General features: G+C 36.9%; 2 protein-coding genes across 2 annotated transcripts; both read right to left on the reverse strand.

Annotated features, from left to right (window-relative positions):
* Positions 1 to 9,640: 9,640 nt before the first annotated feature.
* Positions 9,641 to 11,914, reverse strand: LOC114721434 (zinc finger BED domain-containing protein RICESLEEPER 2-like). The gene is made up of 4 exons (XM_028907254.1): positions 11,399 to 11,914; positions 10,221 to 10,988; positions 9,824 to 10,142; positions 9,641 to 9,720 (listed from the first exon to the last, which is right to left on the reverse strand). The coding sequence occupies exons 1-4, from the start codon at positions 11,912 to 11,914 to the stop codon at positions 9,641 to 9,643; spliced, it is 1,683 nt and encodes a 560-aa protein (XP_028763087.1).
* Positions 11,915 to 17,197: 5,283 nt separating this feature from the next.
* On the reverse strand, positions 17,198 to 18,130 carry LOC114721436 (uncharacterized). Its single transcript, XM_028907255.1, has 4 exons — positions 18,100 to 18,130; positions 17,624 to 17,989; positions 17,297 to 17,537; positions 17,198 to 17,220 (listed from the first exon to the last, which is right to left on the reverse strand). The coding sequence occupies exons 2-4, from the start codon at positions 17,936 to 17,938 to the stop codon at positions 17,198 to 17,200; spliced, it is 579 nt and encodes a 192-aa protein (XP_028763088.1). The 5' UTR covers positions 17,939 to 17,989; positions 18,100 to 18,130.
* Positions 18,131 to 24,405: the final 6,275 nt, after the last annotated feature.

Genomic DNA, 24,405 nt, shown 5'->3' on the forward strand with positions numbered 1-24,405 from the left:
AGCTTCCAGGTTTCTTCTCCCCACAGGTCGCTTTATAGATTCCTTTGTTTCATTTCACTCTTTCTCCATTCACTCTCCTGCACAAGCTGCAAAAGCCTCGTCTCTCTCTCTCTCTCGTCTCTGATACTTATTATCAACTGTTTTCTCATGTCTCTTTCGCCAACCCAGCAATTCACAAGTAACTTTCTGCTCCATCTCCATCGTTCTTTTTTTACGTTTGATTGATCCAGCAATGCTAGTAGCACCAGCTTTAATGGATTCTTCTTCCTCTTCTTCTTCCCAAGAAAGCTAGAAATGATTGATTGTTCGACAGTCCAATATCTTTGAAGCGGAGGCAAGATTCCACGGATCTACTGAATGAGCCTCTGAGTCAGCAGGGTAAACCATTAATCCTTCACGTTCTGTCTTTTTTTCCAAAAATCCCTTCAATTCAATGGGAAATATTTTATATCCCATACTCAAAATTGTTGTGTATGTAAAGGGGTGTGTTAGAAGTGAAGTCTCACATTGCCCAAGAGAGAGGAAGCTCAAGTACATAAATACTATCATACATTATTGGGCTAGTGAATGGGCCTAGAAGAAAAAGAGGATCTCACGCACACGATAACGGCCTACCGGAGGGAGACACAGTTGAAAACTGGCAATTTTCGCCCTACGCGTGAATTAGAATAGTACCAGGCACTTTTTATAAAACACTTTCGCAAAATTAAATTCTAAAATGGTGTTAAGAGAGCTTATCAGAAAATCCTTCTTTTGACCATTTATTTTTTGTAACAGCCGAAGGTTACTGAATGTTGGGAGTTTTTCAAATTGTGATTAATCCTCCATTAATCCTTAAACCGTTTTTCATGGATTAATGTCTGGTAACATCTAGAATTTATTTCTTAAACGTACCCAACGTTCATAACCGAAGGTATAATTACAGATTATTGCAGTAACATATGAAACCGACGGATTAATTGTGTTTATGGTGGTGCCCAACGGTCAGGTCCTCGAGGCCTATATAAAGCGGTCCAGGACAATGTGTTCTACATCTCGCTCTTGAGTTTTTGAGCATCTCTTCCTCCTCTGTGTTTCTCTTCTTCCCTCTCTGTGTTCATGTGCTGATGGGTTATATTTTTCTGCTGTTTTGTCACCCTATTTTTTGCAGGCAGGGTTCGTTTAATCCTAGGGAGTGCCACACTCATGTTTACCTACAGTGGAGGAATAACTCTTAAGGACAGTGTCTACCGGCACGACTTGAACCAAGCTGATACACTTCCAGTTTTCTCAACAATCTTAAGAGTTAATATGGAGTCCCGTAATGATACTACTACTGGGAACACTGACCTTGCTTTCAATGTTGCCCATGCCCCTGTCTTCACTATAGTGCCACTACCCAAGCCATTCCCAAATGTCTCCAAGATTGATGTGTTCGATGGAAAGTACTTCAGACAGTGGCAGGAACGTGCGTACACTGTCCTTGACATGCATGGAGTTGCTGCTGTTCTTACCCAACCTAAACCCCCCACTGATGTTGACCAGCCCCAGAAGAATGCTTGGGCAAATGCCAACAAGGTTGCCGACATACACTCATTAGCACTTTATCTAATGACTTGTTCGATGTCTACTGTGTATACAAGGAGGCACATAAAATATGGGAGTCACTGATCATGAAGTACACTGCTGAGGATGCTAGAAAGCAAAAGTTCATGGTTGGGAACTTTTACAAATGGGAGATGGATGAAGAAAAAGATATAAAACTTCAAATCAATGAATACCATAAGCTACTGGAAGAGTTCTGAGCTGAGAAGATAAATTTACCAGATGAGTTCGTGGCTGAGATCTTGATCGAGAAGCTGCCAAACTCATAGAATGACTACAAGCAACAACTGAAGCATAAGCAGAAGCAACTTTCACTATCAGACCTAATCACGCATATCATCATTGAGGACACAAACGGAAAGGCAATCTAGACAGCTAAAGGAAAGGAGTTGGTAACAAAGGCAAATTTGGTAGAAGGAAGGCCGCATGACAAGAGGTACAACACTAAACCTAGAAATAAAAACTTTGATTACAAGCCTAATGATTCTAACCCCAAATTCAAGAAGAAAGGAGATTTATTTGTGTGTGGAAAGCCAGGTCACCACACAACTCAGTGCAGGAAAAGGGCTGGTAAAAACAATAACCGTAAAGGTAGAAATCCTCCTAAGCCAAACGTAAATTTGGTAGAAGGAGATGACGATGAGATTATTACTGTTGTCTCACAAGCCCTTGTGATCTCCGATGTGAGGAAGTGGGTGGTAGACTCAGGTACTACCAGGCACATCTGTACAAATAAGGACATGTTCACCTCCTTTGAAGAAGGAGAAGACCATATTTATCTAGCTGATTCCCAAACCACAAAAGTTCTGTGACAAGGAAAAGTTGTCCTGAAACTCACGTCTGGAAAGACCTTAGCACTGAATGAAGTTCTTTACGTGCCTGATGTTAGAGCTAACCTGATTTCTGTGGCTCTGTTAGGGAAAGCTGGGGTTAAGGTGTCATTCGAATCTGACAAGATCGTAATGACAAAGAATAATGTTCTTGTTAGGAAAGGCTATTATAATCAAGGATTGTTTGTGCTGAACATTACTGAAATGAATGGAAATGCTTCTTCTGCTTACTTGCCTATGTTCTATATTGATTCTTTTGATACGTGGCATGCTAGATTAGGACACATAAGTAAATTTTATATAAAAAGGCTTTCTCATCTAGGGCTAACATCAGGGATTAAAAATAATATTCTTAATAAATGTGAAGTATGTGCAAAAACAAAACAAACTAAAAAAATGACATTTTCCTGCTCAAAGAGAAACCTAGTTGTTATCCTTAATACACACTAATCTAGGTGATTTGAAACAAACTGAGACTAGAGGTGGTAAAAGATATTATGTAACCTTTATCGATGATTTTTCAAGGTATACAAAATTATATTTGTTAAGAAATTTAGACGAGGCTTTTGAAAAATTCCTTTCATATAAAGCTGAAGTAGAAAATCAATTAGACAGAAAAATTAAACGAGTTAGATCTGATAAAGGAGGAGAATTTTTACAATTAAATGAATTTTTTGAAAAAGAAGGAATTATTCATGGGGTAACTCCTCTATATTCCACAGAATCTAACGGTGTTGTGGAAAGGAAAAATAGAACACTTAAAGAAATTACGAATGCTTTACTTGCAAGCTCTACTGCACCAGATAACCTTTGGGGAGAAGCCATTTTGTTTGCTTGTTTTCTACAAAATAGAATACCTCATAGGAAAACAAATAAAACTCCTTATGAATTATGGAAAGGCTTTGCACCTAGTCTTAATTACTTAAAAGTGTGGGGGTCCCTTGCAAAAGTTTTATTACCTGACCCTAAAAAGAGGAAAATAGGTTCTAAAACTGCTGATTGTTTATTTATTAGGTATGCTCAGCAAAGTACCGAGTACCGCTTATCATTTTATGGTTTTAAAAAGTGATGTTTTGGGTCAAAATACTATTGTTGAAACTAAAGATGCGGAATTTTTTGAACATATTTTTCCTTTGAAAGCTGAGCGTATCCCTAGAATTTTTGAAAATTCTTTTGAGCAAAACTCAAATGAAAACGTAGTAGAAAGTTTACGAAGTAAAAGGCAAAGAAATAAAACCTCCTTTGGAGATGATTTCTATACTTATTTAGTATAAGATGAACCTAGAAATTTTTATGAAGCGACCTATTCTCCAGACGCACCTTTTTGGAAAGAAGCAATTCAGGCTGAAATTGATTCTTTAAAACAAAACTAAACTTGGGTTTTAGTTGACTTGTCTCCAGGAGCAAAACCAATTGGCTGTAAATAGGTTTTTAAGAAAAAATATTTTCCTAATGGTTCTATCGATAAGTACAAAGCGAGGCTAGTAGCCAAAGGTTTTACACAAAAAAAAAACATTGATTACTTTGATACTTTTCTCCAGTGACAAGAATTTCTTCTATAAGAATTCTCATTGCTTTGGCTTCGATTCATAAACTCTTTATTCATCAAATGGATGTTAAAACAGCTTTTCTAAATGGTGATTTAGAAGAAGAGATTTACATGGTACAACCTGAAGGGTGCATCGCTTTGGGCAAGAAAATAAAGTCTGTAAACTTGTGATCAAGTGTTAACTAATGGCGGTTTTCACTACTAACGAGGTAGAAAGGTGTGTTTATACCAAACTTGTGAATAATGACTGTGTGATTATCTGCTTATGTGTGGATGACATGCTAATCTTTGATAGTTGTCTAGATGTTGTGTTTGAAACTAAATGTTTTCTTACTTCTAATTTTGATATGAAAGATCTGGGTGAAGCAAAAGTTATTTTGGGTGTTAAGATAACAAAAAATGAAAATGGCATTTTATTATCTCAAGAGCACTATGTTGAAAAAATTCTTAGAAAATTTGGATGTGATGATGATCCGTTGAGTACTCCTTATGATTCTAGTTTGAATTTGTTTAAAAATAAAGGAGAACCAATTACTCAATCTAAATATGCACAGATTATTGGGAGTTTGTTGCATTTAGTGAACTTCACCAGGTCAGACATAGCATATGCTGTGTGTAGATTGAGCAAGTATACTCACTGTCCAAGCAGTGAACACTAGGTGGCCTTGGTAAGAGTATTGAGATATTTGAAAGGTACCATAAGTTATGGTATTCTCTATAGTGGATTTCCTGCTGTATTAGAAGGATATAGTAATGCTAACTGGATCTCAGATTCAGAGGAGACCAAATCCACTAGTGGTTATATATTTACTCTTGGCAATGGTGCAATATCATGGAGATCAGCCAAATGAACCATTCTATGTAAATCCTCGAGGGATTCAGAGCTAATCGCTATGGAGTTGGCTGGTATAGAGGTTGAGTGGTTGAAAAACTTCTTGGCTAATATCCTATTGGGAGAAAAACCACCACCATCAATGTCTTTGCATTGCAATAACCAAGCCGCAATAGCTATAGTGAAAAATAAAACCTTCAATGGTAAAGTAGACACATACGATTGAGACATAATGTTCTAAGGCAGCTGCTTAAAGATGGAGTAGTCTCAATCGATTTTGTGAGTCAAAAGTGAATCTGGCATATCCATTTACGAAACCCTTGGGGAAGAAACAGATTATCAAAACATCGAGGGGAATGGGACTTAAGCCAACATGAAATTAACAACGATGGAAACCCTACCTTTGTGATTGGAGACCCCATGAAGAAGGTTCAAATGGGAAAAACAAGTCGTCTGTTAGTTCTGCTAGCACTATTGTAAATTCATAGTCCCTTCCTATTATGTGAGAAAGTGCTAGAATGCATTTATTAGCGAGGTTAAGTGAAAACTCTTAATGATTTCATAATCCTATGGGATGGTGTGCTCATTACAAGTACACTTGATGAAATCACCTCTACGAATGTGGAGTGGGGCCACTCTTATGAGATCGTGATGAAATCTCTAGAGCATTCGTTAAGAACTGGGCACGCGCATGGCTGTCATAACGCGTAAAACCACCGTAAACATTAGAAATTATGGGGGTATAATCTGACTCTTGATACCTCTAGCGCATACCAAGAGCTGTTGGTTCATAGAAGCAGGCTTTACTGATATCTCTATGTGCTAAGTATTATTGGTCTAGATCTGGTTCATAGTCCAAAAGACACTAGACTCGAAATGGTTATATCCATGTGTAACTCAGCTGTACGTGTTCCCTTTTGACACATGTAGGGGATTGTTGTGTATGTAAAGGGGTGTGTCAAAAGTGAAGTCCCACATTGCTTAAGAGAGAGGGAACTTAAGTGTATAAATACTATCATACATTATTGAGCTAGTGAATGGGCCTGGAGGAGAAGGAGGATCTCGCGCACACGACAACGGCCCACTGAAAGGAAACACAATTGAAAACTGGCGATTTCTGTAACATCCCGAATTTTCTGACTCAGGATGAGCAGAAAAGAGAAAATTCATTAAAATTACTTAATAGTTCAATCACAATTGGGAAAAATTATGGAATATTGATTTTCAAGGTTTAGAAATATTTTGGAAAAGTTCATTCCCCAAAAAGTGGCTTAAATGATTTTAAAGCTATTTTCATAGCAAAATGGGTTATTTTCTTAGAAAATACTTAGAGGTTTCTAATTAACTAGAAAATTTTAGAGAAATTATCTTATGAGGTAAAGAAGTTATTTGAGGCATAAAATCCTTAAAATGGGTTAAGGATTAATTTCTGGAATTAAGAGTTATTTTCTTGAAAAATTCAAGAAAAATAGTTATGAGTTAATTTTTGACCCAAAATTTTTCGAGAAATTATTTTATGGGTCAAAGAAGCTAATGGAAAGAAAGATCCATATAAAACATGGTGGAATAATTTCTGGGTTTATCTCATTATTTCAGAATTATAGTGGAAGGATGAAATTGAAAGAAAATAGAGTGTAAGGGCAAAATGGGCATTTCATTTCTACCCACACCCACTTCACATGCATGTTACTTCCTTTATATCATCAGATCATTCTCACCATCTTCATTTCATTTCCACGACCGTAGAGAGAGCACAAGAGAAGCAAAGCTCGGCGGAACTGGAGGAGTGACCGGAGGTGGTATCCATTGCATGCAAGATTGGATCCTGAACAAGGTGAGCTTCCCGAGTTTATTGCTGTCTTCATTTTCTGGTTTTGGTTCACATTACCGGCGAAGTCGAGGAGAGAGAGAGAGATGAGCTTAGAGAGAGAAAATGAACCAGTGAAGAGATGGATCAATGGATTCGAATTCTATGGGTAGATTGAAGTGTATGATGCTTGTTTTTGAGCTTGCATGTCCCTTTCTTTGCCTCTGCGTTACTGTCTGAACAGTGTATGTGGGGGTATATGCTCCATGGTTCATAAGCTTCGAGTTTATGGAGTTAAGTTGAAGGCTGAAACTGATATAACTATATAGACGTGCAAAACTCTCTTCCCCTATTCTGGTTCGACCGAAACAGGGATTAAAATGAGCCTCTGGTTGGTGTTGAAACTTAGAGATGGAAGAAAGTAATAACACGGTATTTATGCATGTGCATTTGCTGGTTGTATGCGAAGTTGCTGCTATGTTTCGAAAATGATGATTCAAAAACAAAATTTAAGTTGAAAGTTGATGCTGGGAAAATTCCAAAACAGTGACGGAATGGGGTTGTTGTTTTCTGAGAGCGTGTCTGATAGGATAATATATGGGGGAGTAGAACCGTGAAATATATAGATATATATGTGATGCTTGTGTCCGAATGCTTACCGTTTGATATTGCTCTATGATGGTCGAACAAGAGTTTAAGTTTCTGAATGCATAGGTGTTGGGAATGATAAGTAAGAATAAGTTTAAAATATCTAGATGCAATACAGTAGGTGTTTGTTTGTGGAAGTAATGGTTAAACTTAAACTTCCTGTTTTGTTGAGTGTGAAGTCGGGTTTTTAATGGATTGTTAAGTTGGAATTTGGTACTATGGGTTGTGAACAGGCTTGAGCCTGGGGTTTTGAATGGAGATATTGCAGAAAGATTTTGGGAAAGGATTAACAGAATAGTAAGGAATAGATCAATCGTAATAGAAAGAAAACAATAGGAAGTTTTAAAGATTAAATGATTGAACTTAGGAATTAATTTGGTGGCTGTTTTGAGGATGAAGGGAATTAAGCTAGGAATTGATTTGAAATTCATTGTTGGGGTTTGTTTGAGGTTTCCAAATAGTGAATGGACATTGTAAATGGACTAATGTTTATGATGTTTGGAAATTATTTTAAGGTATGGGTTAACAAGTGACAATCAATAGAAGTTATTGGAAAGGTGGTTGGAGGAATGTTAGATCAAAGATTTAAGAAGATCAATAGATGGTTAGAAATTGAAATCTCTTAGCTTGGAATCAAATGATAAGTATTAAGTTAATTGTGAATAAAAACTAAGAGAGCTTATGGAATTATTTTGGAAAAAATGAAGTTAAATGAGGATTAAAGTAATACATATAAATATGTGTGTGTGTGTGTGTGTATCTTTACTTTTTCCATGATACCAACCACTTAATAGTGGAACTGAATTTGGAATTGGGGACACGGAGTTACCCTTAAATGCAATAATTAAAGATAATATATTTGACCAGGATGACCAGTTATTAAGTAAAGTAACTATATGGGTTAAGATAAGGAAGGAAGCATTCCAAAGAGAATAGTTTGAATAAGAAAAATTGTACAGGATGATTAACTATCATGTAAGGGTAGAGATTACAGAAGATTTGGAATTTAAAGAGAGTTATTTAATTTATGAATTACAGTTGGATCAAGTGTTAATCTACCCTTACCAATATGATAGGTTTATATATCTGCTCAAGCCCACCAAGAAGCAAAAAGAAAGGAAAACGGTAAGGTTTGATTTGGAGGGAAGCGGCCCAGGTAGTAGTTCTTTCCTACCTTACACTTGTGTATGATTGCTACATGTCTGTTTGTGCCATATTGCTGTTTAAAGCATGAGAACATGTAATCCTTAATTCTTTGCATGGATTATTTAGCCGTGATCATGTGTAGCTGATAGACATGGGGCAGTATTTGCCAATTATTTGCACATTATTTATTCAGCTTGTCTATCTGTCATTGCGATTAATGCTTAATTGCATTAGCTTGCAAGGTTATGTTCCACTTTGGCTTGTTTTGCATGCTTTATGTAATCTGCACATTTGTTTGACAGAAATTACTATTACGGAGATTCTTTAGAATCCCACCCTCCCATTTATGATGAACAGCGAAGGCTAGTAGCTCGAAGGATAAGGAGGTTGTTTGAAAAGAAGGTGAGCTAGTTGAATAGCAGAGATGGCTATTATATTCTATAAATATGTAGCAAAATATCTTAATAAGTTAACACTTATTTTATTATATATGTTATATGGGTAAGTAACTTTACTTGCTCTATGGAAATATTATTTTGTATCCTCTATAAGAAGGTGAGCACTGCCGGGTGCAAGTATATGCTGTCAACCAAGAGCGTTGCTCTATTTTTAATATAATATTATAAGATTGTACAGTATGAAATTATTTTAGGTGATAATAGATTAAGTTGAAAGCAGGGTTGATTGTAGATCACTCTTTAATTATTCTAAAGGTTTGAAATGTTGATTGATTGATTCTAATGTTGAAAAAAAAAATTTCCTGTCTTTTCCCAAGTCGGAAACCTGGCATTAGTGATTTCACAGACGTTAAAATGATCCTATTAGTATCTAGAAAGTTAGGTGTTGCAATTTCCCCCCTGCGCGCAAATTAGAATAGTATCGGGTAGAGCTGGTAATACGGGCTGGCGGTGCGGATACGGGCCAGCCCGTAGCGGAGCAGGTTGAAAGCGGAGCGGGCTCAAGTAGCCCGCATTTTGGTGGGCTGGCAGAGTGGAAGCCTATACCCGCCAAGGCGGGCTGGCGGGCCTGTATTTTTTTTTTAAAAAAAAAAACGAGAACATGCTACTTTTGGCACCTTTTCACACCTGAACGCATTTTTCATTACAGATTACAACATTCAAGGACAAATAAACATCTAGAACAGTTAAAAAACACCAACCAGCGTCCAGCAACAATTCAACATTAATTCAAGTGTCCAAAAATTAAATATTACAAACAAAACACATCTAAAGTCCAAACATGATCTAATCGGGTGGGACACTTGAAGCATTAAATAAAGCTTCTTCAGGATTGATAGAAACTATTTCTTCTTCAGGATCATCTTCTGCCATACATAAAGAAGAGTATTAGATTTGCACTGCTCAATTACACTTAATAGAAAAATTAATATATATAAAACAAATAAGCAAATATGATTATATTATCACTAAATGGAAAACCAAGAATCCAATTACGAGTACAAATGAGGGCTTGCACATTATTCGGAAGAAGACTACTTCTATACTTTGTGAGAACTCGTGAACCAATACTAAAAGCTGATTCACTGGCAACCGTGGTTATGGGAATGCTAAGAATATCACATGCCATTTTTGCAAGACAAGGAAACCGAGATGAGTTACTCTTCCAATAATCCAAAACCTGTAGGTTTACAAACAAGGTAGGATCAAGTGTTGCCTCTTCCAAATAATAATCTAATTCAGACTTTTCTATTGTCGCACTATCTTTGCTCTTGCATTCAAGATAATCCTACATCATAAGAATAAAACATTAGTATTTAGTAACATTGAAGGAAAATATTTAACTATTAAACAAATTCAAACTTACATCAAAAGCATCCAAGTAGTTAGATTGATCCCTCACAGAGAAATTAGGCAGCACAATGTTTGCAGGATGAATGGATCTAGCATTGTAACTTGATTCAGTTTGAACAATATGGGTTGGAGATGAAGATGATACCAGATTTTTGTACTCATTGAAAACACTGTACAACTTGCTCCTAACATATTCAACCTTCTCATGACAATTTATAGGATCAAGTCTTGAGTAAGAAAATTTTACGATATCAAACTTCATCCGTGGATCAAGGATAATTGCAAGTGAAAGAATGACAGAGTATGACTCCCAATATTTCTCAAACTTGTCAAGCGTTCTAACAGCCATATCTCGAATCACAGAATCATCATTATGCATATGACGCTTTAACATTGACTCAATTTTTGATATTTGCATGAAGTACATGTTAGAAGTGGGATATGTTGACCCAGACATCAAATTTGTAATCACTGCAAATGGCTTCAAGAATTTACACATTGCTTCTGCTCTAGCCCACTCTTCATTGGTTGGACAATGAGGATAATTGGTGTCATTGAAAGCCAAATTAGCAAAGGCATGACGATATTTAAGTGCACTTTCAAGCATTGCATGTGTAGAATTCCATCTAGTTGGGACATCTAACTTCAAACTCACTGTTTCAGGAACTTCAACTTGTTCAATACATCTCTTGAAAACAATTTTCCTCGCCTCTGATTGCCTTACATATCTAATGCTCTCCCTAATCTTATGCATAGCATCACTTGCTACTTTCATACCCTCCTGAACTATAAGATTCAAGATGTGGGCACAACATCTCACATGAAAAAACTCCCCATTGCATAGCAAGTCATTATAAAAATTCAACCTCTCTTTTAATAAATTTTGCATGACATCATTTGCTGAAGCATTATCCAAGGTAATAGAAAAACTTTCTTTTCAATCCCCCAATCAATCAATAAATCATGCACCCTTTTAGCTAATTCAACCCCAGAGTGAGGCGGCTCCATTTTAGAGAATGCAAGTATCTTACTATTAAGTCGCCACTTCTCATCAACAAAATGAGCAGTTAAGCAAAGATAACCTTCACTAGTTATTGATGTCCAACAATCACTAGTTAAACATATTCTACTAGGACAATCTATCATCACTTTCTTTAGATTTTCTTTTTGACTAATATAAAAATTCCAAACATCCATCACTGCAGTTTTTCTAGTAATGTTCTTATAATCAGCATTCAAATATTTGAGCAACTCCCTAACCGCTTCATACTCAACAAATGAATATGGTAAATCATGTTTAATGATACAAGCAGAAATCATTTCTCGAACTTTGTTATGATCAAGTTGCCTGGATCTTACATTCCCTGCATGGTCTATCATCATGTCACCAATGTCTTTATATTTTGGCAGTGACACACACATCTCCATATGACGCCTAAGGGTTGAAGTTCCATACTCCTTTCCACCGCAAACATATGGTTTTCCACATCCATTACAGGTTGCTTTTTGTTTGCCATTAACCACACCAATTTTAGTAAAAAACTTCCAGACATCATATGTATTTTTCTTTGCCCTCTTATTTGAATTATCTTGCACAGAAGATTCAGGGGTTTTTCCTTGTACAGATTGGTTTCCCCCCGTATTTGTTTCATCAGGAACGGTAATCTCAACTTCCTTTCTTCCAGTTCCACTACCATCAGTAGCCATTTTTCTTTAAAATTAACTTGCAAATATCAACACTAATCCCAATAATCCAGCAAAATCAACCACAACAGAAAGAACAAATCAAAGACGAGCGGATATCCAACAACAAATCCAACAGCCAAGCAACAATCAAAGACGAAGAAAGCAGAAATCGAAGGTAAGGAAGATTTGCCTGAGAGGACGAGTTGAGCTCCAGCAACTGCCCAAATTTTGAATTTGACTCTAGAGACAGCCAGCCAAAGTCTCGAGCTTGCGTCTTGCAATTTGCGAAACAAGGTTGCTGCGCCTGCGAGCTTGCGACACGAAGATGATGGGGCTGGGTGATGGCGATGCGAATCAAGGAGACAAGAAGCGAGGCCGTGTCGCAGTGAGCTACATGCGTGGTCAGCGTCGGTGCCGGTGATTCTGGTTTATGGGGAGTGGGGAGTAGCCGAGTAGGGACTGCTTAGTGCGTGAGTGTGTGGTGGGCTGGTGGCTGCAGGATGATAGAGCGAAACTCTGAATTCTAAATTCTGGAAGGATGAAGGAGTAGGGGTGAAGGTCAACCGAAGGCGATTCAGCGAAGGGCGACGGCGAAGCGCAAACTGCGAACTGCGAAACAGCGAAGTGCGAAGTGCGAAGCTAGGGACTTACTAACTTAGGGGTTAGGGCAGGGGCGCAAGGCAGCCGGGGAAAAAATTTTTTGGGTTGGGCTAAAAATTAAAAAAGACTTGGTGAAGTTGGACTTGGACCAGGACCACCATATAGTATATAGACCATGAGACAAGAGTGACGAGTCCATGATTGTGAGCTTATGAGTGTGAGGTAGCGTAAAAAAAAAAAGAAAAAAAGTGGGCTAGCCTGCCAACCCGCGGGCTAGCCCGTGGCGGAGCGGGCTCCAGGCGGAGCAAGCTGACAAAGTTCAAATTTCAACGGGCTAGCATTTTCCCAACCCAAACCTGATCTTTTAAGCGGGCGGGCCTAGCCCGTTTTACCGACTATCGGGCACTTTTTATAAAACACTTTTGCAAAATTAAATTATAAAATGGTGTTAAGAGAGCTTATCAGAAAATCCTTCTTTTGACCATTTATTTTTTGTAACAGCCGAAGGTTACTGAATGTTGGGAGTTTTTCAAACCGTGATTAATCCTCCATTAATCCTTAAACCGTTTTTCATGGATTAATGTCTGGTAACGTCTGGAATTTATTTCTTAAACGTAACCAACGTTCATAATCGAAGGTATAATTACAGATTATTGCAGTAACTTATAAAACCGACAGATTAATTGTGTTTATGGTGGTGCCCAATGGTCAGGTCCTCAAGGCCTATATAAAGCGGTCCAGGATAGTGTGTTTTGCATCTCGCTCTTGAGTTTTCGAGCATCTCTTCCTCCTCTGTGTTTCTCTTCTTCCCTCTCTGCGTTTCTGTGCTGCTGGGTTATATTTTTCTACTGTTCTGTTACCTTGTTTTCTGCAGGAAGGGTTCGTTTAATCCTGGGGAGTGCCGCACTCACGTTTACCTATGGTAGCAGAATAACTCTTAAGGACAGTGTCTACCGGCACGACTTGGACCAAGCTGATACACACTTCTAGTTTTCTTAACAAAAACTGAAAGATGTGTGTGAAAAAGAAAGCAAAGAGCGGCATTTTGATTAACACGAGAAATTAATTCCCACCAAGAAATAACCTTTGTTTTTATTTGAAATATCTAGGATTTATGTCCTTCAGATATAGTTCATAGTTTTAATAGTCTCTCAAGTCTTCTCTCCTATATATTGTTATTCCCACCTGGGATGCAAAACCCATTTTGAAGCCGGGACCGAAGGTTCCTGCGACCTCGAACTGCATAATCAGATTTTGTTATTTAAATAGAGAAGCTTTTGAATTTTTCAAAATGTTAAATAATTATAAATAATTTATTATCTTATGATTTTTAATATTACAAAATTACTCTTCAAATTTACAAAATATTAAAAAGTAAAACTACTAAACAATAAAGGGAAAATTAATTTATTACTCCTTATAGTTTCATCAGATATTGAATCAATTCATTTTAAATTTATTTTTTTTATTGGATCCTCATATTTTATTATGTTAAGGCTGCTGACCGATAATGTATTGAGATACATTTACTCTCTATATATCCCTCAAGCCGTGACCCACACTCTCTCGTCAGTTGAGAGAGAGTAAGAAGGCACGGGGAGACAGGTGCGTTTAAGAGAGACAGGGGAAGATGCTTCTCATTGTAGTCTTCAAATAACTAATTTACAAATAATAAATAATTAGTTAAAATTTATTAAAAATATTTTTTTATTTCTAAATATACCCTTATAACAAATGAGGAAAAAGATGAAAGAGAATGTGTAAAAAAATGTAGTAACAGAGAAATCATTAAGAGTAACATTGGAAAAAATGTGTTAAATGTTAGTGTTCACATCACAAATGCATGGGTCGTGACAAGTAATAAAGTGATAAGTAAAGCATTGTTCACACTAGGACTTGGTTTCAAAACCTGATCAAATATTGATTATCACACTTTCGCTTAATTTGAGTAATACAAATATCAAGAGTGAAAGCAACTATTTGTAAAATTAAAAATTAATAAAAAGAAAAAGTGATTCTTCAATTCTAATGATTCAAAGGGACCTAGGATTACTTATCCCCCATATACTTCAAAAGTACTCAATTAAATCCCCATTATATTTGCTTCTTAATTATAGATTATATTAGCCAAGGATATTAAATTACCTATAAGTGCTCTCTCAAGTCTCCAAATAGATGTTTAGCTCAATTAATTCCTTAATCTCTCAGGTCTCCAAATACATGTTTTGCTCAATTAATTCCTTAATCTCTTAATTAATTAATGAAGCCCCAATTTTAATTGCAAACCTTATATGATTATGTGAGGTTAATGAGTATATCTCTATATCATTAACAAAACCATCCATCCAACTCGCACATTTCAAGTTCTCTCATGATTTTACCCAAGTTTTACACTCAATCTAGTCTTCTCAAGCATCCATTAAGTGAATCCAACAATCTCACTAGTGGCCAATCAATAAGAAGCATTAAGCATAAAGTAAAATCAACACAATCATATTATTAATCACAAATATAAAGGGGAAATGAGTACTTAATCCATACAAGAGTTCAAAATAATCCTAGAATCAAAGTATTAGCCACACATACTCAGAAAATCTATGTGAACATACATCTATATCAACACAAACATGAAACAAGAGTAGAAAAAGCAAGATGGAGAGGAAAAACCAAAAAAAGAAGCCCAAATCTCTTCAAAGCTCTAACTCCTAGCTCAATCTCCTCTAAGAAGCAAGCCCTAGCATAGCCAAATACTCCCAAGAGCCACCCAGAACTGAAGAATGGCAACCAAAATTGAGTTTGGAGCCTTAAAACCTAGAATTTTTTTTTTGACTTAGTGCAGCTATGCATTTTGTTATTAGCGACCGTGCTGCGGCCCAAAAATTCTGCGTCACGGCCGAGTTTGCCTTCGTTTAAGTTGGGCCGCAACCAGGACAGAGTGCACCATAGCTCATTTTACACTACTACAATGAAGACTTTTTACTTCTGTTTTGCATGACTTTTTACGTCTGTTTTGCAGGGGACATGAAAAGAAGGGACATAAAAAGTACCCCCCTTTTTACTTCATTTTGGAACGGACGAGAATTCACGTCTGTTTCCCAAAAACATACGTGAATTCACGTCTGTTAATCTTAAAACAGACGTGAATTCACGTCTGTTTTTGCGAAACAGACGTTAATTCACGTCTGTTTTTTTTAAAAAAAGATTCAGTTCGTATATACTGCTTCTCCTACAGCCACAATAGCCATAATAGCCACTTTCTAGCAAGTTGAAATAGTATGAACCAGTCAATATTTTCAGCCAAGACATATCAACATCATAACTTCATCTATATAGACACATTAATTAACTAACTAGTCAAAAAAGAAGAACAAATTACAAAAGTCAATATTGATCCTATTGTCTCTAAACATAAACTTGCTCAATCCCTGGACCACAATTCTTGAAGCAGTTGCTGTGCCAAAAGGTCTCGGATGAAGTTAATGTCATCAATAGTATATGAACAATCATTATCAAAAATCTGTAAATTGACAAATGAACAAATTTAAACATAGGAAGAAAATAAAATAAGTAACAATTCAATTTAAAAATTCAACTATTACAAAACTAAAATTATATTTACTTACCTCATCAAATTTTGTAATACATCCGCTCTCAATAATCTCAAACATATAACGGATAATGTAATATCCGCACTCTGTTGGCCCTTGTTGCTTAGCACACTGCAAATCACAAGGAAATGATAATCCAAATTCATATATAAAATAACTGCCATCAATGAAAGAACTTCAATTTAAAGTACTCACACTAGGATATACCCAAGTTGTTGAGCCATTTTTCCCGGAACGCTTCCCACCGGTTATATAATAAGTCTTTAAAGCCCTATAAGCAAATGAAAGCACAAGTTAAATAATTTATATTGAAAACAAAATTATTGATCTACATTAAGGTACTTACGTGTTGAAAACGCCCCTCATCTCACTGCTTGGACGACGACCCAAGGGATCAAACCAGTAGATGACATTGTCAATGGGACAAGAAACACACAAACTCCAATGACAACTGCATCATAGAGTAAGACTTATACATTACTGGATATCACAATAATTCTTAACAATTTAAGTATGTATAAATAAATATAATTAAGCTACTTGCCCTTCAATAATTGGTGCCAAATAACAAGGTAATTTAGTGTCTCCAATCGTATTGCCCACATATCTGATTCTCCTATCTAGTGGGTTGTACTTCTTCTGGACACTTGCAGGGCATAAATATCCATACAAATTTCTCTTCTCCATTGATGACATGCATTTGTTATGGAAGAAGCTATCATTGAATTGAAATAAGATAATTATTAGTATGTGAAAGTAAGAAATTAGAAATTTAAGTTAGAAATGAAAAAGTAAACTTACATGATTGCTAATTGAACCCATGCTATGTCCAACTCCTTCAAGGATAACAAATCCCTGATGTCTTTGTTGTCAAGTCCAAAGAAATATGATTTTTCTTCACCCACAATCCCTACAGGCATCTTTATGTCGACCTTGTTAATTGTTTTATATTCCTCATATAATTGTGCCAAGCAGGGATATCTATTAACATCTTCCTGGTCCTAATGAAACATCAAATAAACATAATAAGTATTATAAGTATTATGTTAAAAAAATGCACACAGTATAGAATAACATTTTCTTACCATCACAGGTATTATCTCCTCATCAACAAGGTGTCTAGGCCAAAGAATGAAAGTTCCAATTGCCTGACCTAACTTCACAACTTCAGCAGTCGGGAATGGCACATCCGCACCTGTCTCTCCCTCTCGAACAGTCGTAACTGTAACCCTCGCTTGGTCCTCTTGAATATGTTGGTGATGGATAGTGCTCCCTTGATTGTAGAGGAGAGCGTCAGCAACAACACGCATCCTTGGGACCTCTAAACGAAGACAACAAGGTTGTCCAAAGTCCGGCGTGGGACTACTAGGATCATGCTCTCCCAATGCCCCCGGTGGATTACAACTGTTTTTAGTGCTAGGAAAGACGGGGGAATCCTAAATGAGAGAAATGCAAGTATTAAATTAAATTAAAAAAACGTTGGTAAAACTCAACATTAATTTAAGTGAAATTGATTACAAACCTGGGGTGTGCATTGTTGTTGAACTGTCCCAATTTGCATGCTAGAGACCATAGATTTCATCTCATCACGAAGCTCAGCCATAAGCTCTTTTCGAAGTGACTGGCGTAACTGGGCCTCAATCTTGACCTCTAGCTCAGATTGGAGCTCATCACGAACTTGGTCTCGAAGTTTAGCTATCATCTCATCAGTGGGTTGACTTCGTAGAGAAGCTCGTGAAGTTTGTCCAAAATATTGGGTAAGACCAACTGTCCTCCCTTCTCCTCTAACGCGTCCGGGGTGATCAGGCTTCCCAATCGCTGTCGCTAAAATGTCCATCCTTCCACTCGGACTAAATGAACCTTCACTGCTTTGCTCTTCAAGTACCTCCTATAACATTTTAAGTATGATAAAAAATTAATGACAGTATAATAGAAAATTAATGATAAAATATAAGGAATATTACCATAAGTTAAAGTTATTTGATGTATACAACTTACAATTTTTTTAGCAATCTCAGCAACTGCTGGATTAATATATTGACCCTTCTTCATCCTTGCTTCCTTCCATTTTCTATGACGTGGAGGAGGAGGTGGGGTCTGAACAACGATACTAGGATCAGATTTTGCAGCTTCCTGCATCGCCTTAAAGTCATCCTGCATGATCCTCTCCTCAAGCATCTTGTAACCTCCACGGGATAAATAGTGCGGATATAAATTTTTAGCTTGCCTTTCTTTATTCATCGCACTTAATTCCTGTGGAAAAGAAAACAAAGTAAATTGAGTAAGTGAAGTAAATTAAATCAAAATTAAATGTTTTATAAGGCAATGTACCTGAAATTTAGGATCATGCCGTGATGCCACAAACCTCCTCCAATCATCTGGATCAAGGAAGGAGTATTTTTCGCACGGATCATCATCTTTCTTAGGCCCTCGCACATACTGGCTCGTGAGTGTGTGCTTAAAATCTTTCCAGCGCTGACGAACTTGCTGCAACAAATGCTTTTTCATTTGCTCAGTACGAGGGATGTCATACGTTTGCTGCAAAGAAAAATATATATGTTTGAGTTAAAGATCTTAGTTATAACTATATTTACAATAAAACAAATGAAATAAAATTAGAAAGTGACATACCAGAATATATTCCCAAATCCTATCCTTCGTCTCCTTAGAAATTGACTTCCAATTAGGCCATAGAATATTAACTTTGCTTCGGGCAACGGAGCCTATATAGCTAATGAATCTGTCCTTCTCTTCACCAATTGGATTCATATTGGCATCAAAATCCACATGCTTCTTCTGAATACGACCATGACGTACTGCTAACTTTGGTAGCCTTGTACTACCTCTAACCTTCCTTCCTTCCGGCTGATTGACATCATCGATGTCATAATCCTCCTCCATATTTGCATCAAAATCCTCCTCCATGTGCCTGTTGAAAAACCAAAATTAGATAAATAAGTAAATTATAGTGAAATGTATTAATATATAAATAATATCAAGTACATTGCAATGAAATAAATGAAAGAAAATAACACAAGGTACGTTGCAAAATTACATTACTTAATCTGACTTTATGCATTGTCCCATATCCCTTCACAATGATCATCTCTTGCAGCATATTCATCATTATCTACCAATTCTACTTCACTTGGTCTAGGCGGATTTGAAGCAAAAGGTGGTGTCTCATCAAGATTCATGGTAGGATCACTGTCCTTCTGCTTTTTACTTTGAAGGACAATAGACAATTTTTTATTTGCTGGATCAGTAACATAAAATACTTGTTTTGCCTGGCTTGCTAAAATGAAGGGCTCATCTGCATAACCAACCCTGCCAAGATCAACTAATGTAAATCCAAATTGTTGATCTATTTCAATACTGTTGTTGTTGACCCATTTACATTTGAAGACAGGAATCTTGAAATTGGTGTAGTTTACCTCCCATATCTCTTCAATAACTCCATAATAAGCCATAGATGCCAATTTGGGGTTTTTATCTTTCGAACTCGAAAAATGCATCGCTTCAGCAACCACCATTACCCCACTATTCTGCACAGTACTTTTGTCATCTTGAGCTTTTGTGTAGAAGGAATATCCATTTATGTCGTATCCACTCCAAGTGATAACTTCAAAACAAGGACCCCAAGCTAACCATTTTATTGTATCAGATACATTGGCCTCTCTCAAAACTTTTTCACTGAACCATGTTATAAATGTTTTGTTATGCTCATTTGCTATCTGCATATCACTTTTCTTTGGATACTTCTCTTTTAAACTTTTTTTGTGATCATCTAAATACGACTGCACTTCTTCCATATTATTCAATATGTATAAGTGCGCTTGTAACACTTCTTCACGACCCATACTCTTTACCTTCAACCCCCTGATTCCTTTACTTGTACCGTTTTCATGCCGAGATGGTGTCTTAGCTATAGATAGATATGTTTTGCAAAATTCCATAGCCTCTTCCGCTACATACCTTTCAACAATTGATGCTTCAGGTCGATAAGGATTTTTAGAATAATTTTTTAAGACTTTCATGTACCTCTCAAATGGATACATCCATCTTAGAAAAATAGGACCGCAAAGCCTTATCTCCCTCACTAAATGAATGATCAAATGCACCATGATGTCAAAAAATGCTGGGGGAAAGTGCATTTCTAGTTGAGACAAGATAACATAACCCTCATTTTCCAATTCATCCAATTTCTCTATGTCAATGACTTTGCTACAAATAGCATTGAAGAAGATACATAATCTAGTTATAGTGCTCCTCACATCATCTCTCATTGTGCCTCGAATAGCTACGGGTAATAGTTGTTGCATCAGTACATGATAATCATGAGACTTCATTCCCACTAACTTCAAATCGTGCATTGAGACAAGCCTTTTCACATTAGAAGAATACCCCTGGGGCACCTTGATGTCATGCAAACACCGACACAAGCTTGTTTTTTCGACTTTAGACAATGTGTGGGCCGCAGGTTCCATATAAGCCCGCTTACCACCCTCTCTCAATTGTGGATGTAAGCGCTCTCGAATGCCCATTTCAGCCAGATCAAGTCTTGCATTAATTCCGTCTTTAGTTTTTCCAGGTATGTGCAAAAGAGTACCGATAAGACTATCACACACATTTTTTTCCACATGCATCACATCGATACTGTGTCTTACATCAAGACTGCGCCAATATGGAAGATCAAAGAAAATAGACCTCTTCTTCCATATGTTTTTCTCACTTGCAGCTTTTTGAGTCTTACCGAAAATGACATTGATTCTTTCAACTCGCTGGTAAACTTCCTCTCCAGTTAATGCCTTCGAAGCCATGCCATGCTCTGGTGAGCCATTAAAAACCTTTTTCAATCTCCGGTATGGGTGGAACCGATCAAGAAACCTCCTGTGACCGAGGTAAACTGTCTTCCTTCCGTGCTTAAGTTGGTGGAAGTATGTGTCTGCTTCACATATAGGACATGCTTTATGCCCCTTCACACTGTATCCTGATAGATTTCCATATGCAGGAAAGTCATTTATCGTTGTAAAGATCATGGCACGCAACTTAAAGGACTCCTGCTTGTATGCATCAAACACATCCACGCCTTCTTCCCACAACATCTTCAAATCTTCAATTAAAGGTGCCAAGTAGATATCGATATTGTTTCCTGGTTGTTTCGGTCCTGAAATCATCATAGAAAGCATCATGTACTTGCGCTTCATACATAACCAGGGAGGTAGGTTGTAAATCACCAACAGTACTGGCCATGCACTATGTGTGCTATTAAGAGTACCGTAAGGGTTGATTCCATCTGTACAAAGCCCAAGGCGAAGATTTCTTGGTTCAAGACCAAATTCCGGAAACATTTCATCTATTTTCTGCCATTGAGGAGAATCAGCAGGGTGCCGAAGATATCTTCCATCTGATATTCTCTCATCAAAATGCCATCTTAACTTCTTCGCTTCTGTTGCATTAGCAAATAAGCGCTTAAATCGTGGTATTATCGGAAGATACCATAACACCTTCAAAGGTTGCCCTTTACTTGTCTCATCACCATCATAGTTACCAGCACAGTCCATGTTCTTTTTCACCTTGTATCGTGAAGTTTTACATTTTGGGCACTCACGTAGACCAGCATACTCTTTTCTATATAATACACAGTCATTAGGACAAGCGTGTATCTTTTCATAGCCCATACCCATCCGAGACAAGATTTTCTTTGCTTCATACACACGATTTGGAAGAACGTTATCAATTGGAAGCATATCACTAATCAATTGAAGCAACTCTGTGAAACTTTTGTCAGTCCACCCATTATTTGCTTTTAAACTGAACAATTTCAATACAGCTGTCAATCGTGTATACTTAGAACACCCAGGGTACAAAGGCATCTCTGCATCACTCTTCAAGTTATCATTTGCATGTGATTGCACAAAGAACTCTACCCCTACATCACGAATCATATCGCTCATTCTATCATTTACATCATCCATATCTTCCTCTTCTTCGAGTATTGAACTTGTTCCTACTTCACCATGCCATATCCATCTTGTATATCGAAGATTTATACCATCACAAAGCAGGTGATCTCTAATATCATCAACACTTAGTCGCCTCTCATTTAAACACTTGACACAGGACAAAAATACATTCCGTTATTGCTAGGAGCATTCTGTTTAGCAAATTCAATAAATCGTTCTACTCCGTTCTCATATTCATCACTTGTTCTCAAAGCATTCATCCAACTATGATCCATTCTGTTACTACCTAAGGAATTATAAACAATTTAATTCCATTCAGCACAGTCCCAATAAACATTAACCAAATTCAAAACTAATGATATCAATTGAATCCGATTCATTCCAATTACAACATAAATCATGCCAATTCCAAGCAAATGATTTCAAACTTCAAATCTATTACCCAATCAATGTAAACAAATTTTAACTTATCTAAATGCAATTTTTTCATTAATCATTTAATGTATACCCAATCCTTAATCTAAATTCAACACATATAGCAAACTATCTAATGCAATCCCTCTTAGGCATTTTGACAAACACCTTGTATGCATTATTTTTCTAACAAGATTAACAAGGCTTGAAATCATTAAAATTTCTACCCAATCAATATATACAAATTTAAAACTATCTAAACACAATTCTTCAGTAAAAATTTAAACAGCAACCTCAGAAACCAATTCAAAACTCCTCAAGCTACTCAAACCCACCATACAACACACTAAATCCACAATGCAACGGTTGAATGAACTTACCTTCACCGTTCTGGCGTGCCTTCGAATCAACGGCCTACAGAGAGGACGATGACGGTGAGCTGCTGTGCGTGTGAGCTTCACGGCTTCAACGGCGAGCTGCTACAACACGGCTACTGCAGAATGCGAGACGCAATGGAGGGAGTCCGGCTACGGCCTTGAAGAGCTGAAACCAGAAGGAGAGACCGAAACAAGTTGAAATAGCTCACGGCTACTTCACGGACAAGAGGAAAATGAGAGGGAGAGACCGAAAATGAAAGTTGGGTGCGAGATAGCTGCGAGCTGGAGTTCTTCGATCGCGCGCAGTACATGCAGATCTGATAGATAACTGATGCGAGCTGCGCTGCGGGCAAATTTTTTTTAAAAATGAAGCCCCTTCACGTCTGTTTACTTAGAAACAGACGTGAATTCACGTCTGTTCTAAGAAACAGACGTGAATTCACGTCTTGACCCAAAACAGACGGACGTGAATTCACGTCCGTTTTGGGTCAACGGACGTGAATTCACGTCCGTCTGTTTTGGGTCAACGGACGTGAATTCACGTCTGTTTTGTTTAAAACAGACATGAAGTCTCTTCTATTTTGCAAAACAGACATAAACGAGGGAGGTAAATAACACATTTTGTTGTAGTAGATTATCTCTTGAAAATTTTGTCTTTCTAGCTCAAATGAGGAGTTTTACCCATAATTTGGAGTCTATTTGTTCTTCTTTTATCACCACAGTGTGATTCTAAAGTAACCTTTGTAATGACCCTGAGAATTATTTGAGAACTCTTAAATTAAACAATAATTGATTAATGGATGAAGCAAGTTAATAAAATCAAAAGGAGGGAGAGACAAGAGACCATGAATATAGTCAAAAGTAACAGTAACAATAGTAATAATAATTACAATATTATTAGATTAGCATATTTCATATCTATATTTAAATTTTTGGATCAAATGTAAAAAGAGAAGTTGGGTGTCTTCTATTGTAGTGAATAAATAAGTATTTATTTAAAAAAAAAACAAAGATATGGGGAATTAAATACTAAATAGTATTAATATCTCATTATTATATTTGAAACTGAATCTAATAGAGCCTTGCTTCTTGTTCCATTCAAGTCTCGTATGTGCCCAGGAGATGATTTATTTATCATCTTTACCACTCAAAATTACCATATTGCTCTTAAATAAACATAATACTGATTATATTTTATTTCATATATATGACTGTTACTCTTTCTAGGGAAACAAGGTCGGTGATCCGCAAGTGGAGGAGAGGAAATTTCTAGAGGCTCTCATCTGATCCCACTCTCAACATTGAAATCGCCTGCTTTCTTTCCTCTCGTTCTTCCGCCTTGCTGATGCTACGCCTGTCTAGTTGGTCAGATATGGTTAAAAGGGTGTGTTTTAAACACCAACCTTCTTCTCCCCTCTCTGTTTTTTTTAATGCTGCTATTTTCTTAATGTGGCATAGTATTGCCCCCCCTAATTGGTATGTGTGTGGAGTGGGAAGTCTAGTTGGTGTAGATTTGAGCTTTACCAAGTTTTGGTGAGTAAACAAAG

This window comes from Neltuma alba, unplaced genomic scaffold (assembly GCF_004799145.2).
Source record: "Neltuma alba isolate B1F8T4 unplaced genomic scaffold, ASM479914v2 tig00012036_pilon, whole genome shotgun sequence".
NCBI lineage: Eukaryota > Viridiplantae > Streptophyta > Magnoliopsida > Fabales > Fabaceae > Neltuma > Neltuma alba.

Bases quoted from the DNA above. Each gene is read 5' to 3' on its own strand.
- LOC114721434 (XM_028907254.1), bottom strand. From the start codon at position 11,914: ATGGCTACTGATGGTAGTGGAACTGGAAGAAAGGAAGTTGAGATTACC. The intron at 10,989-11,398 runs GTTTGGAATTTT...CTTATAGTTCAG, and splicing joins GAAAAACTGCAGTGATGGAT to GAGGGTATGAAAGTAGCAAG. The intron at 9,721-9,823 runs GTGATAATATAA...TATGTATGGCAG, and splicing joins GATTCTTGGTTTTCCATTTA to AAGATGATCCTGAAGAAGAA.
- LOC114721436 (XM_028907255.1), bottom strand. From the start codon at position 17,938: ATGGACATTTTAGCGACAGCGATTGGGAAGCCTGATCACCCCGGACGC. The intron at 17,538-17,623 runs GTTTGTAATCAA...TCTCTCATTTAG, and splicing joins AACAACAATGCACACCCCAG to GATTCCCCCGTCTTTCCTAG. The intron at 17,221-17,296 runs GTGCGGATGTGC...TCTTTGGCCTAG, and splicing joins TGTTCGAGAGGGAGAGACAG to ACACCTTGTTGATGAGGAGA.